This window comes from Oryctolagus cuniculus, chromosome 1 (genome assembly GCF_051225735.1).
Source record: "Oryctolagus cuniculus isolate XC-2025 breed Fujian yellow rabbit chromosome 1, ASM5122573v1, whole genome shotgun sequence".
Lineage (NCBI taxonomy): Eukaryota > Metazoa > Chordata > Mammalia > Lagomorpha > Leporidae > Oryctolagus > Oryctolagus cuniculus.
Window position 1 is genome coordinate 220,273,737 of NC_142867.1, and position 25,663 is coordinate 220,299,399.

The 25,663-nt window shown below is 41.6% G+C and overlaps 1 protein-coding gene across 6 annotated transcripts in view; it reads right to left on the reverse strand.

Moving 5' to 3' along the window:
- Positions 1 to 1,892: 1,892 nt before the first annotated feature.
- The window catches only part of ASTN2 (astrotactin 2), a 1,018,233-nt gene continuing 994,462 nt past the window's right edge, over positions 1,893 to 25,663 (reverse strand). For all 6 annotated transcript variants that reach the window (XM_008273385.3, XM_070066427.2, XM_070066421.2 and 3 more), the window contains 3 exons: positions 22,278 to 22,378; positions 20,512 to 20,695; positions 1,893 to 2,740 (listed from right to left, as the gene is read on the reverse strand). In XM_008273385.3, coding sequence (XP_008271607.3) covers positions 2,503 to 2,740; positions 20,512 to 20,695; positions 22,278 to 22,378 — 523 coding nt within the window. In that variant the 3' untranslated portion in view covers positions 1,893 to 2,502. The remainder of the gene's footprint in view (positions 2,741 to 20,511; positions 20,696 to 22,277; positions 22,379 to 25,663) is intronic.

Below are 25,663 nucleotides of genomic sequence, written 5' to 3' on the forward strand. Positions count from 1 at the left end.
ATAAATAGATCTTTTTAAGAATGTCCAACCATACCCTTTTGCAGAAATATAAACCCAGCAATGATAAAATTTCTTGAAAGAGAAACTTGAGCTTATATTGTTGGAAGTTGAGATCTCAAACACTTAAGTTGTGTGGAAGATTCTCTCTCTGCTTTGTTTAACTTTGCATTACCTGTTCTCCTAGTGTGGATTGGAGTCCTGGAGGGGAAAAGTTCTGCAAGGTTTTCAGGAAGGGGATTCTTTTTTTGTTTTTTTTTTTAAGATTTATTTGAAAGTCAGAGTTACATAGAGAGAAGGAGAGGCAGAGAGAGAGAGAGAGAGAGTGAGAGAGAGAGTGAGAGAGTGTCTTCCATCCATTGGTTCACTCCCCAGTTGGCCGCGATGGCTGGAGCTGCACCGATCCGAAGCTAGGAGCTTCTTCCAGGTCTCAGGAAGGAGATTCTTAATCTCATCAGTACTCATCCAAACTGAGAATCACATAAAGCTTGGGCTTCCTCTATTTCACTAATATTCAGGATCTTTTCCTCTTCTGAATTCCCACAGTGCCCTCCTCTACTCTCATTAACCGGTATCACCCTTGTATTATGATATACTTGCCTTACACATCCTATTTCCTCCAGCAAGCTAGCTTATCTGAGCTAATTCCAGGGTGTTTAGAATGTATAATGCCTCTTGGTACTCATTACCCTCCTGAGAAATGCACTGGTGACAGTATAATAGCCACTGAAAAGGAAATTCCATTTATACCCCAATTTTGTTGCTTAAAAAATAAATAGGTAAAAGGAAATTCTAATATTTGTATGCATTCCCCGTGACTCCAGGATCCAAGCTGTCTTCACTTTTTGCCTGGAAAATGATACTTTACTCTCTCATCTAGCCTTTCCCCAGGCTATCTTTCACCATGTAACTTTTTCTTTAAGAGCATGGTGACTATTTTATTCCTTTGTTAAAGTCCTGCAGTGGCTCCTGGTTATTTCAAAATAATGTTAGATTTCCTGTCCAAGGGATTCCAATGCCCAACATCACCTCCTGTCACTTCCTACTTCAATCCTTCTTTTTTATTTGAAAGGCAGAGTTATAGAGAGAGGAGGAGGAGGTGGAGGAGGAGGAAGAGGAGGAGGAGGAGGAGGAGGAGAAGAGAGAGAGAGAGAGAGAGAGAGAGAGAGAGAGAGAGAGAATCTTTCATCTGCTGGTTCATTCCCCAAATGACCACAATGACCAGGGCTGGGCCAGACAGAAACCAGGAGCCATGAGCTTCTTCTGGGTCTCCCACATGGGTACAGGGTCTCAAGTACTTGGGCCATCACTTGCTGCTTTCCCAGACATATTTGCAGAGAGCTAGATACAAAGTGAAACAGCCAGGACTTGAACTGGTGTCTGTATGGGATGCTAACACTGCAGACAGCAGCTTGACCAGCTTTGCCACAGTGCCAGCCCATCAATTCTTATTCTAACTAAAGTGCTTTCAGACCTCCAAAGAGATACACTTTCTTTCATCCTGGGGTTGATTTCTTTTCTGTTCTGTTCTGTTCTTTTCTTTTTTTCATGGATTCCCTTCTGCCTGGAACAAACCCACTTTTTCCACCTCTGTCTGGATTATTCTTCCTCATCCTCTGGGCTTAAGTATCATTTCAGAATTCCTCCAGTGTGTTTCAGGACCCAACAATGAGTGCAGAGACCCTTCATTATTTCTCCTCAGAAGCTGAAGCCACCAGACTGCTTCTCTGTAATAATCACTGGGCCATAAGTTCCTTGAGGGCAGGAAGTTTTTCTGTCTTTAGTTGCATGCTCTGTTGCAGGCATAGAGTAGACACTCAGTAAATGTTTGTTGAGTGAATAAAAACAGAGGTCCCTGGAATGTATATCATTGGTAAGAAAACCACCCAAACAGAAAGAGAGACAATAGGAATTTTTAATGCATGGATAGGTCTGCGGGGACTCTGAGCAGACCCACAGGTAGCAGGAAGAGACGGGGTCCTGCAAACTCAGTCTGAGAGAGAGAGAGAGAGAGAGAGAGAGAGAAAGAAAGTCCTTAAAGACCCGAGCTTCCTCACTGCAACAATCCTCTGGACTGGGCTTCCTTCCTGAAGCTGAAGGTCAAACTGTCTTCCTTAGGTCTCCTCCAGGGGTCCATCCAGGAAGGAAGCTGAGTGTGGCAGGAGGGATGAAGGAGAGGAAAGGCCGCTTGGTCTCCACCTGAAAGCTCCTGCCTTGAGACTGACCGCCATCCATACGAAAAGGTTTAAAAAGGAGAGACTTTTGATAGAGTCAAATAATAATATCTTAGAAAAAATAAAGGATAGAGAAAAATGAATAATTCCATTGGTTACAAAGTTCTCTGCTATCCACAGGAGAAACAGTTTGCTTTGGCCTTGCTGGCAAGCTTCCTCTGCCAGGCCCGTCCTCTGCTGTCTCCCAGCCCACCCAGGCCCCAGGATCCACGAGAGTGCTGCTCCCCTTCCCATGGAGAGTCTCTGTGCTCATGGAGGGCAGTTCCCTCCCTCACCGGCCCTTAGATTCTCCGTACGTGTTTCGGGTCATGGACACCATCTTCTCCTCACACGTGATTTTGGTGTCTTTGAGGATGCTGTACCACACCATGCCTGCGGGCCGGACCTCCTCGCTGCGGCAGAAAAGGTAGGGCACGGTGTCCACGCGGCTCTGGATATAGGCGCTTCGCAGGAGGCTGGAGCAGTGGCTGCTCACCCTCTCTAGCCGCCGCAGGATCAGGTGAGCCTTCCTGAAAGGTAGGATGAGACAACAGCAGGTAAGGAGGACGCCCAGATCTGGGGTGAGGTGTGCGAGGTGGTGAACCAAGGGCAACAGACAAGTGACAACATCTTGTCCTAACAATATCTTATCCATTTCTGACCTGTGTGTAGTACAGTAGTCCCCTTACCCATCATTTCACTTTATGTGGTTTTAGGTACCTATGGACAAGTACAGTCCAAAAATATTAAATGGAAAACTTCAGAAATTAAGACTTCTTAAGTTTGAAATTGCATGCATGCTAATTAGTATGCTGAACTCTCATGCAATCCTGCTCCATCCCTCCCAGGATGTAAATCATCCCTTAGTTCAGCATTTCCAAGCAGTATATGCTACCCTCTTTTTTCCATTAGTCAAATAGTAGCTATCTCATTTATCAGACTGTCACAGTAATGCAGTGCTGTTATCCAAGTAGCCCTTATTTTACTTAATAATAGCCCCACAGTATAAAAACAGTGATACTGGCAAGTTTATTACAGTACAGTTTTATTTCCAGAACAAGTTCATGGAAAATGGTATTTAAAGATAAGTTTGTCTTGGTGCAAAAAGTATGGAAATCCATGCATACAAGAAGTCTTCATAAACTTTGTGGAAAACTACCTATTATGAAAAAAAACTATGCATGGATTTCAAAACACTCTGTACCAAAATAACTTTACTTTTGAATTATATAATTTTCAACAAACTTTAAGAACTAAAATTCTGCAACATTAAAAAAATTCTGCATATTTATGTATTGGTTTAAGAGGCAGGGGGAGAAGGGAGAGAGAGGGAGAGACTGGGAGAGAGAGAGTGCTCTGCCACCTGCTGGTTCATCCCCCAAATGTCCACAAGGGCCAGGTCAAAGCCAGGAGCTGTGAACTCAATCCATATCGCCCATGTGGGTGGCAGGAGCTCAATTACCTGATCCATCGCTGCTGCCAACCAGGAGCCATATTAACAGGAAGTTGGATTCAGGACCTGGAGCTGGACATTGAACCCAAGCTCTCTGATCAGGCATCTTACCCACTCAATCAAAAGCTTGCACTTATAACAAACTCTTAAAAAATACTCTTGTATATTGTTTATAATTATTCTACTTTATTATTATGTATAGTTTTTAATCTCTTACTGTGCTAATTTAACTGTGTCAAATTAAACTATCAAAAGTATGTATATATAGTTTAAAAATCACAGTATATATGGGGCTCAGGATTATCCATGCTTTCAGGATCCACTGGAGGTCATGGTATGTTTCCTGTGCAAGTTAGGAGGGACTATTGTATTTCAGATACCTATTCAAAGATTACCTTAAAACCTCTCCTCTTCGATTGTGCAATGTGTAAAAAAATGAATGAGGAGTGTAACCTTTGACTTAACATTTTCACTTCTAGGAAGTGGAGCTCTAGGATTAGAAAGACATTATTAGCCTTGGGGCTCTATTCAAATAAGACTTATTATAATAATGATTTTAAAAATCCAATAGTAATAGTGACTAAAATTTGACATGTACCTACCATGTGCTAGACGCTGGAAGTATATTTTACCTACATCTTTAAAATCTTATATAACCTTCAGAATAGTCCTAAACATATTGTTCTTCACACTTCCATTTTTTTTTTTTTATTTTGACAGGTAGAGTTATAGACAGTGAGAGAGAGAGAGAGGGAGAAAGTTCTTCCTTCCGTTGGTTTACTCCCCAAATGGCCACTACGGCTGGCGCTGTGCCGATCCGAAGCCAGGAGCCAGGTGCTTCTTCCTGTTCTCCCATGCAGGTGCAGGAGCCCAAGCACTTGGGCCATCCTCCACTGACCTCCCAGGCCACAGCAGAGAGCTGTGACTGGAAGAGGAGCAACCGGGACTAGAACCCAGTGCCCATATGGGATGTCGGCAGCATAGGCAGAGGATTAGCCAAGTGAGCCACGGCGCCGCCCCCCCCCGCACTTCCATTTAATAGGTGAGGAGCCCAAGCAAAGCTGAGAGCAATGGCATCCTTGACCAAGGTCAAACATCAAATTGCCCACTGGAGTTGGGCGTGTAAACTGAAGTTTAAACCCACAAAGACCCTCTCCAACTGCTACCCTGCTTCTCTAACTCTCCCACTCTTTTATTCTAGTCAGGAAATCTAGAAATTTTGCATTCCATGCTTGTCTTTTGTCAATGCCTAAAGACATATGACCACAAATTAGCACTATTCTGTATGTCTCATTTTTTCCTCTTTCTAAAATAGTGATGATGTTCTCATCATAGTTGGAAATTAAGTATGAGAAATGCCTAATGCCTAACACAGAGTAAACTTCCAATAGGTGATAGATGCTGCTATATAGAATTCTGAATAAAAATTTCTCAAAAGATATACAAACAGCTAACAAGTATGTGATAAAATGCCTAGCATCAGTAGTTATCAGGAAATGAAAATCAAAACCACAATGAGATAGCATCCCATAGTCAGAATGGCTATTATCAAAAAAAAAAAAAGGCAAAAAAAATTCTGGGAATGATACAGAGAAAAGGTCACTCTCATATACTGTTTGTGGGAATGTAAATTAGTACCACCACTATTGGAGAACAGTATTGGGGGTGAGTTCTTCCAGATCTACCATATGATGCAGTTGTTCCACTTCTAGGTATGAACACAAAGGAAATGAGATAAGCATATCTATGAGATTCTTGCACCCCTATGTTTAAGTCAGCTTTTATTCACAGAATACAGATTCAACCAAGGTGTCTACAGCAGATGAACTGATAAAGAAAATGTAGTACATATAAACAATTGAATACTTTTAAGCCATAAAACACAATCAAATCTGTCATTTAAGTGAAAATGGATGAATCTGGAGGACATTATGTTAAGTGAAATAAGGTAGACATAGAAAGACAAATACCACATGTTCTCAGTCATAAAAGGAGCTTAAAAAGTTGATCTCAGAGAAGTGGAATAGTGACTACTAGAGACTAGTAAGGGTATGGCAGAGGAGACATAAGTAGGCAGCTGGATAATGGGTCCCCAAGTATAGTCAGATAGAAGGAGTAACTTCTATAGCACAGTAGGGAGACTATAATGAAAAACTGGAGAAACAGAATTTGAACACTCCAGATACAAAGAAATGATGAGGTGATGGAAATGCTGATTATTATGATTTGGTCATTACATATTGTATGCATGTATTGAAGTTATCACACTGTACCTATGCCCCACAAATAGGTACAACCATTATGTGTCAATTTAAAAAAGAAAATTGGGGCCGATGCTGTGGCTTAGTATGCTAAGCCTCTACCTATGGCGCCAGCATCCTAAATGGGCACTGGTTTGCTTCCTGGCTGCTTCTCTTCTGATCCAGCTCTCTGCTATGGCTTGGGAAAGCAGTGTAGGATGGCTCAGGTGCTTGGGCCTCTGCACCCATGTGTGATACATGGAAGAAGCTCTTGGCTGCTGGCCCAGCTTGGATTGGCCCAGCTCCGGCTGTTGTGGCCATTTGGAAAGTGAACCAGCAGATGGAAGATCTCTCTCTGTCTCTCCCTATATCTTTCTGTAACTCTATCTCTGAAATAAATAAATAAATTTTTTTTAAATTAAGAACATATTGGGGGGACATAATAATGATGCCTCAGGATCAAGGTTACCTGAACACTAGTCTTAGCAAGAATTATTCTGTACTATGGTGGTCATCATTAGGAATTTATCTAGAAGCCTTTTCTTCAGTACCAAAGCGAAGATCCAAGAGAGATCTGATGGCTGCAAAAATAAAGCTAGAAGGCATCTTTGAGATCACCCAGTGTATTGTTTAAAATCAATGGCACTATTGGCACTTGGGGCTGAATAATTCTTTGTGATGGGCACAATCCTGCAGGATATTTAGCAGCATGACAGCCTCAGTATGTCACATGCCAATAGTACCTCCACTACAGTCATGGCAATAAAACTGTCTCCATACATTTCCAAATGTGCTTTGGGGTGCAAAATCACTGCACTTGAGAACCTCTAACCTCGTCTGACATACTTTCATTAAAAATGTGGAAATTTTCCCAGGCCACACTGTAAGTCAGCTCCATTGTCAAGGTGTGCCTCTGTGTGGAACCCAACTCCATCTACCTCCCAGCATCTTCAAGACTCCTGAGCATCCTGCAAGGCCAGATGAGAGACTCCCTCTCCTGCTGTCCTCTCTATGCCCCTCTGATACCCTGGGAGGGAAAGAGTTTTATGACAACAGGCTCCATAAATGGGAGACTGTGTTAGGCACCTGTGTGGAGGCTGGAAAAGGACTGGGCTTATGTGTGAACGTTTTGTGGGCACGATTTATGAGGTGCCTTTCAAAAAGTCCTCTTTGTATAGTTCACCACTTGGGTGGAATATTTCCTGAGGTGCCAAGAATTCATCACTTATAATCACACTCTATCCACAGTCCTCTCTCCTCCTGGGCAAGTGTCCCCTCCCCTCCACCACACACATACACGAAGAGAAGCCTGTGGAGTTTAATTTTCACCCCTTCTTGTTTGAGTTCTTACTGTGTTCCCTAATAGCTCTACACACTTGGGGAAGTCACTTAACAACTCTAAACCTGTTTCTGCATTTGAAAAATGGGGCTGTTGTGAAGTCAAAAAGATAGAGTCACTCCTTACTGATGATTTGGGCATTCATTATAAGGAGGAGTTTCCATTCTGTGGGAAGACAGGCAAGTGGAGATTACAATGCAGGTAACAACAGTAGTGATAAAAGAAGTCACAGGATCTGTGTGAAGACAGAGAAAGATGCTTAAGTAGGACTGCAGATGCCAAGGTGTCCTAGTGAAAGGAGAACTTATGTTGACTCTCATAAGAGAACAGGAGCTGGATAAAGAAAAGTAGCCAAGGCATAACAGTGTAAGTAAAGGCATAGAGATAACATGTTACATAAAAGTTCTGGGGCATGGCTGGAATACAGAAAACACTTGTAAAACTGGAGAAATGGACAGGATCCAAGCTGCTGGAGCCTAGAAATGAGGTGCTATGGAGTACTGGTGTACCTACAGGCTCCCAGACACTGGCTGTTCAAGTCCAAAACCCAGTTCACCCTCTTACTAGCCATGTGAGACTGAGAAGATTTCTCCACCATTTGTGCTTCAGTTTCCTAACCTTTCCCATAAGATGGGAACAATAACTGTATCTACCACAAAGTATTATTTAAAGAAAAAAATGAACCTGCAAGTTTTAATAAGTATGATCTAGGGTTATTGAGTCAAGAGTAAGTAGGGGAGTTACTGAAAGGTTTAAGAAGCAAAGCAGCTGATTTTGGACTGGAGTGTTTGAAAATATTTCTGGCTGTCTTGAGAAGAACTGAGTGGGGGTTGGACCAAAATGTCATCAAGAAACAGGTCGAGGTGTTGTTTCCCCGTGATTGCAGTTAGGGGTATTGTGTTGTTTTCCTTTCTGTGCTGGTGTGAAGTTACTTATTGTCTCTGTTTCCTCATCTATGAAAAATGAGTAGTTCATTGTTCACCTCATAGGGTTATAGTGACGACTAGGTAAAACATACAGAAAGGTGTTTGGTACATAGTAAGCACCTGGTATACACAAGCAAATATTATCGTCATTGCCACCACCACTGCCACCATCATGATGATGGCATTAGGCATCCTTTGTGTACCAGGCACTAGAGGTAGACATGAACTGGTTTAAACCTTGAGTGTCTTTATAAGTCAGAAGAGGAGATGAGCAGACATAAATACTAACAGAACATTGACAGTTTCTAATTCAGAGGCAGAGAACTAGGATGGAGAATAGTCAGGGTGCTATGGGAGTACATAAGATGAATGCCTAAAGCCTCCCCAGAGGCTGTATTAGCCGATCTAAGTATTCAGTGATGAAACAAAATTTTTTCCAGTAAATGAGAAAACAGAGGAAGCAGCCCATAATAAGTTAGACAGAAGGCTAAAACTGCCAGTTGTTGGAAACAGCAAGTGTCAAGAACAGATAAAAGACTAGTGAACTTGCCAGAGACTAGCTCATCCACAGTCTTGTAGACCATGCTGAAATATCTGGATTTCATTCTTTGGGAAGTGGAGAGCCATTGTCTGATCCAGGGAATCACAAAAATAGGTAATAAATCAAAATGAGTTTGGAGAGGGCAATTCTTCCAGCATTCCCTGATGCTTTGTCTGCAGAGGTTCAGCCTTTGCCTCAGAGAATCTTAGAACTCATAGGAATAGTCTCCTAATCTAAGTCTCATAATCAGCCCTTAAGGCATGTGGATCTGGCTGAAATGCCCATGAGAGTATTTTAGGCATGGAAAGCCAAGACACTCTGGGGGAAAAAAAAAACCTAAATGAAAGATCTCCACGAGTGAGATCCCAGTGGAAAGAATGGGTCATCAAAGAAGGAGGTACCTTTCTCTGAAGGGAGGAGAGAACTTCCATTTTGACCATGGCCTTGTCTAAATATGATCAGAGTCAGTGAACTCAGGGGGCTTCCATAGCCTTGGCAGCTCATGACAAGAGCCTAGGGTGATTACTGATGCCATAAACAAGAGTGTCAATTTGTTAAGTCAACAACAGGAGTCACTGTGCACTTATTCCTCATGTAGGATCTTTGTCCTTAGTGTGCTGTACATTGAGATTTAATGCTATAACTAGTACTCAAACAGTATTTTTCACTTTATGTTTCTGTGTGGGAGCAAACTGTTGAAATCTTTACTTAATGTATGCTAAACTGATCTGTATATAAAGATAATTGAAAATGAATCTTGATGTGAATGGAAGGGGAGAGGGAGTGGATAAGGGGAGGGTTGCGGGTTGGAGGGATGCTATGGGGGGGGAGCCATTGTAATCCATATTCTGTACTTTGGAAATTTATATTCATTAAATAATAGTTAAAAAAAAGGCTTCCATAGCCTTGGCAACTCATGACAAGAGCCTAGGAAGATTACTGACACCATAAACAAGAATGTCAAATTGTTAAGCCAACAACAGGAGTCACTGTGCTCTTAACTCTCCATGTGGGATCTCTGTCCTTCATGTGTTGTCCAATGTGAATTAATGCTATAACTAGTACTCAAACAGTATTTTACACTTTGTGTTTCCGTGTGGGTGCAAACTGTTGAACTCTATACTTAATATATACTAAATTGATCTTCTGTATATAAAGAGAATTGAAAATGAATCTTGATGTGAATGGAATGGGAGAGGGAGCTGGAGATGGCAGGGTTGCAGTTGGGAGGGAAGTTATGGGGGGGAAGGGGGGAGACCAATGTAATCCAAAAGCTGTACTTTGGAAATTTATATTTGTTAAATAAAAGTTTTTTAAAAAAATTTTGTTTTAACTTTGAGATGAAGAAAGTGAGATAGAGAGAAGGGCAGACAAACAGAGAGAGTTCTCATCCACTGGTTCACTACCCAACTGCCTGCAATAGCCAGAGCTGAGCCAAGCAGAAGCCAGGAGCCAGGAACTCCAACCAGGTCAGGGAGATAACTATTTGAACCATTACATGCTGCTTCCTAGGGTGTGCTTTAAAAATAAACTGGAATATGAAGCATAACAGGGAATCAAATCCAGGTACTCTGATTTGGAATGTGGATGTTTGACCACTAGGCCAACCATCTGCCCCACAACGTCTCTTTCTACAGGGACGGGGAAACTGAGGTTTGAAGGAAATGATTTGTCTTTACAGGGATACCATATGTTAGTAACAGGCAATGTTAGAATAAGGGTTCCTGATTGCTTAGAATTAAGATGAAGTGTTTGGCATTGCTGTGCCAGACTCAAATCCTAGGTCTATAACTTAATAGCTGTTTGGATCATAAGCATATTCACCAATGGCACTAGCTCTTCATGATCACATCAGTGACATGGGAATAACAGTGTTGTTGGGAGGATGAGATGCTATCTATATCAGTATTAGTCATGATTTAAAGCAGCATATTGCAGCAGAAAGGATGCAGGCTTTAGAGCCTCTTAGGACAAGTCACTTCTATTCTCTGAGACTTCCTCATTTATAAAATGGAAATAGAAACAGACTTATTTTGTAGGGCTGTTAGGCTGAAATGAAATGACTGCCACAGGTACATAGCACAGAATTTTGTACATCATGGGCACCAAAGCAACGTTTGCATTTACACAACAGAGACAGGAGAACTCAGAAGGTGAAGTCATGGAGAGAAGTGTTGGAGGTGCTCAAAGGCTGGATAGGCGGATGGAGAGAAAGAGAGAGAGATCCAACACGAAAGTGCTGGGTAATAAACTGTAGCAGCGGAGATCCATAAATCAAGGGTCAGTCATGCTTCAAGCTTTCCCTGGAGGGGAAATCATGGGTCAGAGTGACCACTCTTCTCAAATGCCGGAAATGAAATCTTCCTCATTGGAGACAGGACTCAGGCCTGCTGGGATAGGAAGCAAGAGGTGAAAGAGGGACACCACACACTAATTCATCGTTGTATCAGCAGATAAGAATGAGCTAGGGATGGCTTGCAAAGGAGTCAAGGGTGAGCCCGGAAGCCACTTCTCCGGGAATTACAGAAACTTTGACCTACGGTTCTATTCCCAGCACCATTACCCAATCAGATGCTGACACAGTTATCGGACAGAGTCCGAATTTCTAAAGGGCCCTTGAAACGGACAAAAAGATGAGAGGCAGTAAAGAAGTACTCCCTCCTCCTTTGAGCTTATATGTCTGTGTTAGCTGACCCCAAGCTTAATGAGAATGTAGGGCATGACGTGATTGCAAAAAAAACGAAACACAACCTCTAAAAGTAGAGAGGGTAGATTAAGGGAAGCAATGACTTCATTTATGCTGCCCTGGTCAGGCCACATCTGGAAAACCCCAGTCACTTCTGGTAAAAGGGACATTTGCAAACTATAGCCAGATCATGATGTTGAAGGGTGTCTTAAGAGCAAGCCTTCTGAGCTGAAAGTGAGAATGGAGTGTGCCCACAGAAGAGGGGTCTGGCAAATGGTTATCTTGTGCTAGCAACTGATGACACCTGGGTGGAAAACAGGGTCAAGGACAATAATGCCTACAATTGATTGATCCACTACCATGTGCTAAAAATGGAACTATGCAGCAATCAACTTAAATGTAATCCTCAGCCCAAATCTGCAGAGTTTAGTTGAATCTCTTTCTACAAGTGATAAGAATGAGCTTTTAGCCAACCACATGACTTTACCAGTGTGACAGAATGACAGAACCAGGTCTTAACTCTCTGCTGCCAAGCATTATTGCAAGTTCACCCAAAAATTAACAAAAAGCAAATTTGCTTCAACATAATTTAAGAAATCTTTAAAACTACAGTCCTGTAAATATAGCATGGTATTGGGTTCTCCATTACTGGAGGTGATCAAATGAAATGTGGCTTGGAAAGCAGTCAGCTGGTAGATGGAATTGGAGCAAGTTTTCATTGTTCAAGGAATGGAGGACTTGTTACACAGAGAAAAGCCACTGGATGCGTGCCACGTCAAGAGCAGTTCACAACAAAACCTGCTGTGACGTAACTGCCAAAGCATTGAGCTCCTAGGATGACAGGCTCACATCACTGAGGTTTCATTCATGCTTCAGGTTGGTCTAAGATTTCATCTTCAGGAAGTCTTTTGAGTCACCTCAGCTATCTTAAGGCAGCTTTCCCCCATTGTTGCTGAAGCATTTTATTTTTCTGTAGAAAACTATATGACATCCTCTTTTAATGTTAAACCTAACAGGACACTGATTTGATATCATAAGATACTATTTTGAATTTGGACTCAAGTCTTAATAGCTGTAACCTTTAGCAAATTATATAACTCCATTGATTGTGTTGCTTAACCTTAAAGTCTATTGTTTAGGAGATAAAGTAAGATGTAAATGACTGGGCCCATAATGGGTGCTCAATTCATCTTTCTCACCTGTTTCTTGAGCAGTGTGTGGTTCTTTCAGTGTTTAGCTCCTGACTGTTCAAGAAGGAGGGATTAATAAGTGTGACTGGATTTGAACTGGAGGATTTTTCCATTCCTAGCTTTCAAAGTACAGCAATGTTCTAGTGGGGGTAAATAAAGAGAATTAAATGGCACAAGATTATCATGTGGGCCAAAGGTATATGTATATTTGTTTATAATCACAAAGAAATTTAAAGAAATCTATCTACTGGTCTGATAGAGAACTAGACTAATGTGTGAAAAAGTCATATATAAATGCATGACTAAATAGTTCTTTATAAAGATAACACATTTATCTGTGTATCCACGAGGATACTAAAAAGTATACTTAGTGAAAACAGATAACAGAATATAATATATATATTTGTTATAGATGGTAGAGCTCATGGAGACGGAGACAGAGATGTGTTTGTAGAGCTAGACATAGTCTTAAGCCTGTATCTGTTTCCCCTTTCGCATGAATGTCCGTGGCAATATCACATCTGCATATGTAAAGGTATATGCCCTCTGTTGACCATTTTACCTCTGGGGTATGATGGGGAATATGGGGCTTGGAGGCATAAAATTTTCACTTTATATTTTATATATTCATGTATCATTTGGAAATTATAGAATGAATAATAATTATTTCAGAACAAGATACATTAAAATTATTTGCATGTTGTCAAAGAAAAAAAAGTATATTATCACAAAATTAAAAGAAAAATAAGAAAGGAAGTAGGAGGAGGATAGGAGGGATGGAGGGAGGGAGGATGGGACAGGAAGTGTCATTATGTTCTTAAAACTGAAATTTGTTCCATTCATATAAATAAAAAATTGAAACAAAAAATTAAAAATGAATGTATATGTATTTTTAAGATGTTATGATGTATTTGCACAATAAAGCCATAGTTTTGTGACTTCCCAGCAGTTCACCAGATTTACTTTCAGCATAAACCTACACCAATATTTAGCCTCAGATCACCACCACCAAACAGAAAGCGAAGCTCTCAGGGAATACCAGTTGATTTATGTCTTCAGCACCAGGTCTGAAATGTGATTGGCAAATGAAAGTGTTGGCATTTGACTTCCTTTCCTTCTTGTTCCTGCCTAAGAAACTACAGGACTTTCCAAGAATTCATTCCTTGAGTGTTGGTAAGAATGACCAAATCTCAATTTATCTAAAAGTATTTCAATTGGAACTAATAGGGATGTCAGGGTGATAACCAAGCTTGCTATACTATCAATGGGGAAAGGAACCCATGGAACACTTCCTTAAAGTCACAGTGTTTTGCTAGTATTTCTCCATTCTAAGATACCTAGGATATAAGAGATGTGGTTGCTTTAATCTTTCCTAAGAAAAGGAGAAAGAATAAAATGCAGTGTGCACATTCATTATATACAATCCATCCTTATTTCAGAAGTTGAGAAAAGATACAGAAAAACTAAAATTGCATCTGAAATTATAGGAACATGACCTTAGAAGCCCAAGTCTATTCTTATTCCAAATTTCTTTAAAAACTCTTAAGAGATCAGGGCCAACAGAGCGGTTTAGTGGATAAAGCCACTGCCTGCAATACTGGCATCCAATATAGGTATTGGTTCACGTCCCACCTGCTCCACTTCTGATCCTGCTCCCTGCTAATGGCCTTGGAAAAGAAACAGAAGATGGCCCAGTAGATGGAAGACCTCTCCCTCTCAATCTCTCTCTTTTCCTCTCGTTCCCTCTCTCCCTCTTTCTCCTCTCCCATTTTCTCTCTCTCCCTTCCTCTTTCTAGTAACTCTGCCTTTCAAACAAATAAAGCTTTTTTAAAAATATTTATTTTATTTATTTGAAAGGAAGAGTTATAAAGAGAGGTAGAAACAGAGAGAGAGGTCTTCCATCTGCTGGTTCACTCCTTGGATGCCCACAACGGCTGGAGCTGCGCCAGTCCGAAGCTAGGAGCCAGGAGCTTCTTCCGGGTCTCCCTCATGGGTGGAGGGGCCCAAGGACTTGGCATCTTCTACTGCTTTCCCAGGCCATAGCAGAGAGCCGGATCGGAAGAGGAGCAACCTGGACTAGAACTGGTGCCCATATGGGATGCCAGCACTGCAGGCCAGGGCTTTAACCTGCTGCACCACATTGCCAGCCCCAATAAAGCTTTTTAAAAAAAAAAAAATTCTAGGAGATCAATGCAAGATTGGTCACTGGGCACACCAACTCTCTTTAGATGGGAAAGTCTTCTTGTTTTTCTCACTACGCCTGTGATGACTTCTCTTATCTTTTAGCAACGTCTGCCTTCAAAGTAAGAGGACCTGACACAATAAAATACACCATTCTTGGTCTAGAGAGACCAATTTCACTGAAACAAAATCTCTTCAAATGCTTGCTTTCCTCTATCAATTGAATCAAACATAACTGAAAATGTAGGGAAGTTCGAGTGGTCAAGGATGCTCTGGCCAGAATATATTCTGGTTTTTAGCCACCTGTGAACTCAGTCTTCCAAGTCTTCTAATAGGAATCTTATGGCTTGGACAGCTGGGTGACAGGGGGTCTTCTCTGAGCACTTGTTCATAGGAACCTACAGTTGTCCTGGGAATCAGGCTTTGGGAGACATTGGCTTGATAGATTTACTAGGCATTGGTAAGAGGTGCCCCCTTGTCACTAAATTTCACTGGGGGGTATGAAACCACAGATCCAGGAGGGAATTGAAAACATGGTGTTTGGTGATTATTTAAGCCAAGAGAATCCTAAATTCACCCAATAATATCAGACCTTTGTTAATCCTGGGAAAAGCTCTTATAACCCTAGCCAATCTGGACACCTGAAAACAAGACATGCTGGGCTTGAGGTAGAATTATCCTTATGGTGTGCTTGTTCTCTAGTCTCTACGATCTTTAGTACTTTCTGGCTCTTGACTTCCCAGCTAGAAAGTACTTTGTAGTTCAGTACTTTTATGCTACCAATGAGGTCCAGAATAGGAATAGAATTTGTCCAAGGTCTCACAATAAGTAGATGACAAAGTTGGGACATTAATCCTGGGCTCTTGCTCTCTTTCCTTCACACACTGATGTTCTGCACATTTGCTTACCCTTGAAAGACATAACAAATTTATCCAAATTGCTTTTCTTTTTAAAACTTTTATGTGGCTTCTGGAAGTATGAACAAATTCCTCAACAGGACTCATAAGAGCCATCATGATCTGACCCTTGCTAAACTCTCCAGCCTTCTTTTAATTATTTTCTATTTTCTTTGCCCTCTTAGATTGAACTCTTTGTCCCAATGATATTCATACTTTCTGAGTGAGGCATATTCTGTCACTTCACTTCTCTCATCTTTGCATTGGTTGATTCTTCTGATAAGAACATCCTCTCCTTTCTACCTGAAAGACTCCTGCTCATTCTTCCTTTTTTCGAAGCATCAACTCCTCTTTGTCTACCAAGAATTCTTCCTTAATCTCCAGATCTGGATTAGCTCTTCTAGTCTTCATATCTGGAATTTTGTCATTCTAAGTGTGCTCTTTGGACCAGCAACATTGGTATCACCTGAGAACCTATTACAAAAGTAGAATATCAGACCCATTCAAGACTACTGAGACAAAATGAATTGTAAAAAAGGTCCCCAAGTAGCGGCTGGCGCCTGGCGCACTAGGTTAATCCTCTGCCTGCGGCACTGGCATCCCATATAGGCACCAGGTTCTAGTCCCAGTTGCTCCTCTTCCAGTCCAGCTCTCTGCTGTGGCCTGGGATAGCAGTGGAAGATGGCCCAAGTGCTTGGGCCCCTGCACCAGCATGGGAGACCAGCAAGAAACTCCTGGCTCCTGGCTTCGGATTGGCACAGCTCCAGCCGTTGTGGCCATTTTGGGGGGTGAACCAATGGAAGCAAGACCTTTCTCTCTGTCTCTGTCTCTCTCACTGTAAACTCTACCTGTCAAATAAATAAATAATAATAAAAATGGTCCCCAAGTGAATCTCATGCACATGAAAGTTTAAGAATCACTTTTTGAAAACCCCATCCATCTGCCTTTTCATAGCACATGCATTATGAAATACTCTGCAGCAGCAACATCCTGCTGACCAGTCTTCTTCTCACTAGATGCTAGGTCTGGTAAAGTCAGGATTTATCTTCTTCACTCTTTTATCTCCAGCCCAAGCATGGGGCCTGACACATAAATCAACTGGTTAATGAAGAGAGGTCACCTCATGTCTTAATATTGGTAGGGGTATTACAATTTTTTAGAATATTAGAAGACTTGGGGCGAGCGCTGTGGTGTAGTGGGTAAAGCCACCACCTGCAGTGCCGACATCCCATGTAGGCACTGGTTAGAGTCCTGGCAGCTTCACTTCTGATCCATCTCTCTGCTATGGCCTGGGGAAGCGATGGAGTCCCTGCACTCGAGTGGGAGACCAGGAAGAAGCTCCTGGCTCCTGCCTTCAGATTGGCTCAGCTCCGGCTGCTGTGGTCAGCTGGGAAGTGGACCCACGGATGGAAGACCTCTCTCTCTCTCTCTCTCTCTCTCTCTGTAACTCTGACTTTCAAATAAATAAATAAATCTTAAAAAAAAAAAGATGACTTTGGAGTTCATAGGATTTTGTTGTTTCCAGCTGTGATCTACAGATACTTGAAAGCTTACATAAACTTAAGAAATAATCAGGGTGGGGTGGTGTGGGGCCTAGAGAAGAGATGCAGTAGGTGGGGCTCCAGGCCACTCTAGTTTTCTACTCAAAGAACTCTGTAGCCATCTGGCCCACCCATTTATTTGTTCCATTATCTAATTATTCAACAAGTAGTTTTTTAACACCTACTTACTCAAAGTGGATAGGAGATAAATAAACACTGACCGTAGGTAACTTACCTTGTAATTGGAAAGAGTACACATGTTAACACGTAAACAATATAACAACTAAAGTGTAAAGTGGAGAACTAAAACATGCAGGTATGATAAAGAGCAAATGGGTGGAAATTTTAGAGAATTCTCTCAGGAGGTGGTATTCTAGCTAAGACCTAAGATTCTGTGTAGGATTAATTTAGAAAAATATTCCAAGGGGGAAGAAAAAAGAAAAGAGAAGACCACTGTACTAGTTCATCCTGATCATCCTATAGACACGAAGATTGAAATCCAGAAAGGGGCAGAGAAAGTGTTGCACAAGGAGTTTATTAGCAGGGCCAGAATGGATTAGGACACAGCCCCCTTGACTCCTGCTGACTTGCCAGTGTTGGATTCCGGAGCAACCTCAAATCTCTGGCACACTTGAAAGAATAGAGAAGATGACACTGGGCAACATGGGGTGGGGTGTGGGGGTGTGTGTCAGACAGTGGCTGGTGACTGGTTGACTGGAGGTTAGCAGGTTATCACAGTGCATTATTAAGTGGGTTGCCCTGTCTCTGTGTGCGGCCAGACGGCCTTTCTGGAAGATTTATGTTCTGTAGGGCCATAAAGGATCCCAGCAGGTTGTAAAGACAAAGTTAGGAGTGGAGTTCCGTCTTAGTTTCCACCAAAATTCCCTGATCCCTGTGGGAAAGCCCCATAAAGTAGACTGCTTTTCTCTGTCCATGGGCAAGATGGCAGCCAAGATGACTCATGCAGCGGCTTTCATTTGGGCCTCTGTGCTTCTGTCTGCCAGTCTGCCCTCTTTTAGCCTTTATCTAAAGAACCTTCCTTTCATGTGAAAGGGAGAAGTTAAAGTCCAGAAAACAGAACTGATAAGGCCTGCCTCAGGGAGAGATCCCTTTTATCCTTCAACCAAGCTCTCTTCTCCATCTCGTCTCATCTCATCCCTTGAGAGCCTCAGATCCTTGGAGGGCCATTGCCAGCATTGGGCTCAGGATGAGAGGTCAAGGCAGAACCAGTGTTCATGTCAGTCTATACAATTCTTAGCAGCTCATTTAATTACATGAGGCCTACTATCATAAAAACAACAACAACAACAAAAAACACAGACACACACACACAACCTGGGGTGGGTGGGGGGCTGAGAAAAGCCCTTCAGGTCATTTTGAAGCCTTTTGAAAAAACCAGTAAGTATTTCAAGGAGTCGTGTCATTCTCTCTAGTGCCACCAATGCTACTGAGGCCCAAGCATACTCCCTATTTCCCTGGAATTATTATCATAGTCACCTACTGTTTCCTCCTTGCTTTAACTACTCAACTCCCATGTTTCTATCTGCCACTGAAGGGTCTTTTTTTCTTTTTTCCGTTCAAGATCTGATAAATATCACACACACACACACACACACACACACACACCCCTCTGTGAAAAACACTTGAAAAGCTTGCCATTGCCCTAGGGAGATAATCCAAACTCCTTAACCCTACTTAAAGGGCATTCAGGATCTGGCTTCTGCTGACCTCTCCCTTCTTATCTCTAACCACTCCTGCTGTCACACACTTTGCTCCAACTACATGGAAATTCTTTAGTTCCTCCAAACACAGTGTTTACTGAAGTGGAGTTCCTCTGAGGCAGAGGAAAGGGTTTTAGGTGCTACTCAAGATGATCACAGACCCAATATTGAACAATGAATCACATTTGTAAAAGTGGTTAGATTACCTCTTTCATTCCCTTTTCCTCCTACGGATTACTTACAAAAAAAAAAAAAAAAAAAAGGAAAAGAAAAAAGAAAATCTTAGTTTAGGGCTGTCTTTAACACTTCTCTTGCTAATCTCTCTTATAAAGGGATAGCCTGAGGCCCTCAAGGATTAAACAATCATTGTTTTCTTATCTTTTTTGCTGTGTTCATTTGTTGTTGTTCCATTGTATTACATGGTCCAACTTAATTTTCTATTAAGGGTAAATGGTGCTGTTTCCCCTTTATAGGATGACGCAGTATTTTTTTTCAAATATATTTCCAGGAAGAAGTGGATGTAAGAAAGAAAATCAAATAAACAGAATGTATATTATATGGTGAGATGGCAAAAGTCCTAAGAGTGGCAGGCAGATGATGGAGATTTGAGAAGAAAACCATTGCTCTAACGTAACATTGTCTTCTCTAAGCATTTCCTTAGGCTAGTTTCCCTGCCCAAAATATTTCTGACCTCATCCCTCTTCTGTAACCTAATCCTGACTGAACCTATAGGTCTTAGAGTATCGGCCACAGGCAGCTTTCCCAGGGTTCCTTAGACCAGGTACTTGTGGCTCATGTTCCCAAAGTAACTGTTCTTCTGCTGTCATGACACCTGGTATTCCTGTTATTTGTAACTGCTTATTTAATTATTTGTAAAGGAGGGCTTTGTTAGGTTTAGACCATTTCTCCCATCTTACCATAGCACCGTCAGCACCCACATATAAGATGTGCTGTTAAGTATGTGCTGAATGAACAAATAAATCTTGTCACATGCAAAACATAAAATGCGACCACTATCCAATATACTAAATTGTGAGGTTTTAGAAAATAGTGATTTTACTTTAATTCTGTTTGAACCCACACTGCTACCAGATGAGGACAAAAATAACACCTTAGTACATGTTAAATTTATGAATTCATCTAGTCATGGTTATGGTTACTAATTGACTTTAGTCAAGAACATAGCTATGTACTCTAGCAAAATTCATATTTCTTATAGAAAAGTGAGAAAGGACTTAGATTAAAGACCCGCCTACCACTGCGCCCCTCTGTGGCACTGGTTAGAACATAGCTCTGTAATAAGCCTTTCTTATCTGTAAAACTAGAAGTGGAAGTTAAGGAAGGGAAATGATTGTCCCAGGAGCACTGATATCCCTCCTGTGACAGTCTATGTATGTGAGAAGCTAAAATTTCCAGGTTTTTCTCATGCTCTCTGCCTGTGCCCATCATTTGCCATGGCACAATTAAAGTGATCATCCCCCTTATTTATTTGATAAAACTCATCCTTAGGCTATGAGGAAGACACCCAAGGAAAGTAAACAGGATGTAAGAATGTTTGTTCCCCTCCACTCACTCAGATACCCATACCTGGGCCCCAGCTCATCTTCACTCCTCCAGACAAAGTCTCCAAACTTTTCGTAGTGAGAGTTGTAGTGGTGCTGGACTCGGAACAGCATTGAGGCTGAGACCTCCATCAGTGTGTTGTAGGCAGTTTGTTGCTCCTTTCCACTGGTGTACCCATTGTACAGATTGTAGATCTTGTCAGCTATCTCTGAGGGGGAAGAAATGCAGGAACAGATTGCTGGGCTATGGGAAAAACTGAGGATAGAAGTCTGGCTTGCAAAAAGGAAGACAGTTATGCAGCAGTTCACGTGCATGGTCCTTGGGAAAAAACAAACCCTAATTCCACCCTGAATATGTCATTGACTAGTTGTGCTCAGTTTTCTTATCTATCCTCTGGAGATAAAAATGTCTACTCTGGAGGTGCTTTGGGAGAGCTGAATTAAAAAGTGGATGCAAAGCACTCAGCACAGGACATGATGCAAAGTTAGGGCTGATAATTGCAAGTTTACTTATTAGTATAATTACTGTGCTCATGAGACAGCAGAAAATTGCAAAAAATAAACTGTCTTGGCTCATTCCAACATTCTCGTCTTATGTCCTCTCTGTAACATTTCTAACACATTTCTGTAATCAGCTCTGATAGTCTTCTGTCACAGAACCTTTCACAGAAAAGCCAGACCCCTCTGCTTACTGTTCAGGGCCACTCCTGCTCCTTTGGTCACTCCTTCTAATCAATGTAATTTAAATTCATCATGAGTAGAAGGCATATTCTTTTAGCTTCTTTGAAGCTGTTTTCAAAATCTATATGGGTCCTCAAATTCTGAGCCAAGGCAGGAGTGCTAAGGTCAGGATGGGAAGAATTATTTTCTGTTACAATTTTAATTTTTCTTAATTTTTAACCATGTGCATATTATGTTTAAAAACTAATAAAAATGACCAAGAAAAAAAATTCTCAAATCCCCTTGCTTTTGAGGCATGATAGCTCATTGCCTCTTCTTGTCTGCTACCACATAGAACATTTACTATCCAGCTTATTGTTGAGTCCTTTATGTAAATGTCTGTCTTTTCAATGTGAACTCCTGAAAATGTATAGACTATGTCTCTACAGCATGGACTGGATCAGGGCCTAAGGGAAATATCTGTTCAACTTAGAGTAGACCTCCAGGACTAAAGAGGTCCCATCACCATTTTCCAATCTGGATGTAGAAACTTCATCTACACATTGCCTATATATATGGTAGATAACTTAAACTGTTTCATGTTTATGCCTAGTGTTTACAACTTTATGGACCAGGAGCCACAAGGTTTAATTTTGCATGGTGACTCTGATGGCTACCGTCTGTTGTTCTATGCTGAGAATTCTGAGGCCACACGGGGCTGGATGGGACACTGTGCTGTAATCTGCTCATGGTCTGCTGTAACACAATAAAGTGAAATGGTTTTCTAGGTGCCACCTATTTGCCAGCTTTAGCATAGACTTAAATAGAAGAAAGTGATTAGTGGCTGTGATGCTTAGGTGATGGTACAAGATACAGTCATGGGTTCTGACCCTCAACCAAAATCTAGTAAAGAAGAGCAAGTCTTTCCACTGTTAAAGATACTGCTAATCAACCCCAATTCCACCCTTCATAGCTTTGATTAACCCAGCTCTGTGTTCCCCTTGATCCCTTAGTTCTTTACTTCTTTCTGTGCCAATGTATATATCTTTGGTGGTTAGTGGCTACTGGGAACAGAACTTAGAGAGGGAAAATATGGGAGTCATCTGGGAAATGAAGGAATTGGAAACCTACCTTCTGCCTTGTTGTCATCTACCAGTGGACAGGCTGTCCTCAGGGTCACTGTGCTGAGCTCCGAGTGCCTCCCCCGTGTGTCCACAGCATACAAAGTGAATCTGCAGCACAGTAAGAAAACAGAGACCAGGCTGTGACTTCACAGAACTGGAAGTTGGAGGGAGAAACACAAAATCATAGCAGTGCAACAGGGATTGAAGAACTCAGGGATATATAAGCTGTAGGAGAGATGACTTGAAAAAAATATTCTAGTAAACCAATGGTTAAGAATGCTATACTACTACAGTTTTAATGATCTGTGATTACTTTAAACTATACTGTATATGGGTGAAATGGTCATTTTTCCATTCAGTTATTATTTATAGCTATTGTCTATATTCCCACTAAACTAGGGTCCTTTTACTTTTTACTTATTAAACTTCTGGGGCTGGCTCCATGGCGCAGTAGATTAACTCTGCCTGCAGTGCCAGCATCCCATATGGCTGCTGGTTCTAGTCCCAGCTGTTCCTCTTCCAATCCAGCTCTCTGCTATGGCCTGGAAAAGCAGTGGAAGATGGCCCAAGTGCTTGGGTCCCTGTACCCACTTGGGAGACCGGGAAGAAGCACCTGGCTCCTGGCTTCACACTGGCGCAGCTCCAGCCGTTGTGGCCATTTGGGGAGTGAACCAACGGAAGGAAGACCTTTCTCGTCCTCTCTCCCTCTTATTGTCTGTAACTCTACCTCTCAAATAAATAAATAAAATCTTTAAAATAAAAAACCTTCTTATTTGGTAGAATATTAAGCCTTTTTACTATAATGCAAATTTAAAATGTTATCTCAAAAACTAAAAAAAAAAAAAGAAAGGGAGAGGAAGGAAAGTCATAAGGGGGAAAGGGTGGAGGAAGGAAGGGAGTATTATTACATTATTAGACTTGTATCTACAAATCACACTGAATCTGTTAAAAACTAATTAAAAATAAAAATTTAATTCTTTTAAAAAAAATAAAGCATTTATTACATATTGACTGCCTGCTGTGCACTTCACATTCAATCTCCTAATTTTCAATTAAGCAAGCCTAACAGGCAGGGATTTATTATCACTTACATTCCACCAATGAGGACACAGAATCTTAGATTGTGCATCTTTTCATGACCTCACACTTTCTGAGGGGCAGTCTAAGGGTCTGACCCACACAGTTTGAGCCCAGAGCCCGAGAAGTGAACTTCAGTACCAACCTGTGTGGCTGGATATATTGATATACTCTTTCATTCATTCATTTAACAAATAGTTATAAGCATTAACTATGTATTAGCAACCACTTTAGGTATTATAAAAGCAAATAATAAGAGGGTTAAAGTTCCTGTTTGTATAAAGCTAATTAAAATAAAACAAAAATCATAGAGCTGAGGGTAGGCATTTGGTCTAGCAGTTAAGATGATGATTAAAACACCTGTGTCCCATATTAGAGGGTCTATGTTCAATTCTAGATTCCAGCTCTTGACCCCAGCTTCTTGCTAATGCAGATCCTGGGAGGCACAGGTAACAGCCCAAATAATTGAGTTTCTACCATCCATGTATACAGAAAGCCTGGACTGAGTTCCCAACTTCTAGCCTGCCCAAGGCATTTCAGGAATTTGGGGGAATGAATCAATGAAGGAAGCTCTGTCTGCCTATCTCTCTTTCTGTCTCGTAAATAAATAGACAAATAAACTTTAAAAAAATCATATAATGGTAGGTGTGATGAAGAATATAAAAGGATTATGTGAAAAAACTAATAAAAGGGGAAGAGTTATGTGCTATAGATGGGGTAGTCCATGAAGATCTTCCTGAGGAGGAAAGGTTTGATTTATGACCTGAATAATGAGAAAGAACCAGCTGATGGAAGATAGACCGGATGAAGAACACTCCACACAAAATGAAGTGGAAGGTCAGTGGGGACCCTGCAGGCCATGCCAGAGAGTGACAGTTACAGCTACAGTGCATGTCCCTGCATTCCTGTGATGTCTTGAGAAGGACCATGCTGCATGGGTAGAAGTTCACATAACCTTTGAGACCTTAGAAATGGAAAACTGGTAAAACATAGACCTAGTAGACTCAGTCTATCTTAGAGCGCAGAAATTCTAGCAGTTGAAGCCCAGTAGAGTAGGTACAAGGTTTCCTAGGTTAAGAGAATGGGATTTTAGTGATTCTCTTTTTTTCTTCCTTCCCCAACATCTCAACTTACTTCCTGTTATAAAATGGGCATAATAATGTGATTGCCAAGTTTCAAGTGGTGACCTTAAAATGTATTAAGTACTTGGCTTATCAGTTTCCCCCACATTATCATAACTAATTCCCCCAAGTAATTCTAAAAGATTGGTATTCTTACTCTTTATTTCATACACAAGGCTCAGAGAGGAGAGGTAGCTTGTCCAGAACCACATAGTAATTACTGGGAATGGGAATACAAGTCTAGGTTTTTCTGACTCCGAAGTCCATGTATTTAACCACTGTCAGCCACTGTCCTCTGGCCATAGGTCTGTGGACATTAAATCTGTATCAATTTAACTCCTTTAATTCCATTAGTTACACTTGCTGAGTCGGTGCTATCTTACAGGTTTTTCTAATATTAGGAAAATATGCTCAAGCCATGTTCCTCATTATCTCCATCTTTCAGAAGAGTAAACCAACTCTAAAATATTAGGCAATTTTTCCAAACTCACAGGTTCAGAGAATGAACGAACCAGACAATGCTTTGTCTCACACTAAGGCCTGTCCTCCTCGCTCTTGGCTGTCATTGGATGCCTCTGCTCTACTAGAGAGTCTGAACGTGGTGATCTACATGGTCCCTCCCAGCTTTGATACCCCATGACCTGATGTCTCAAATGTTGTTTTCTAAAAGCCAACATGAATCAAAACTTCTTGGTAGAAGAGAATCAAGGGGTGGCAGAGGAAGGAGCCTCGTCTTGGAGATGGCCAGACGTGGATTTATATCCAGTTCTACTCTCTTGCTCTGTGACATTGAGTAAGTCACTTCCTATCTCTGATCATTTTACTTCTGCACTGGCTTCTGTGATAGGGAGGTTGCTGTGCACTTAATGCTTTCCATGTGGATGGGTCTAAGAGCTCTGTATGGTGAGTTATTATTGAGAGCCATGCAGAAGATCACAAAGAAACTTAGGGATGTCAGAGTAAACAAGGGGTGACACGCAGCAGTAAGAAAGGATTGGGGCCGGCGCCGCGGCTCACTAGGCTAATCCTCCACCTTGTGGCGCCGGCACACCAGGTTCTAGTCCCGGTCGGGGCACTGGATTCTGTCCCGGTTGCCCCTCTTCCAGGCCAGCTCTCTGCTCTGGCCAGGGAGTGCAGTGGAGGATGGCCCAAGTGCTTGGGCCCTGCACCCCATGGGAGACCAGGAGAATCACCT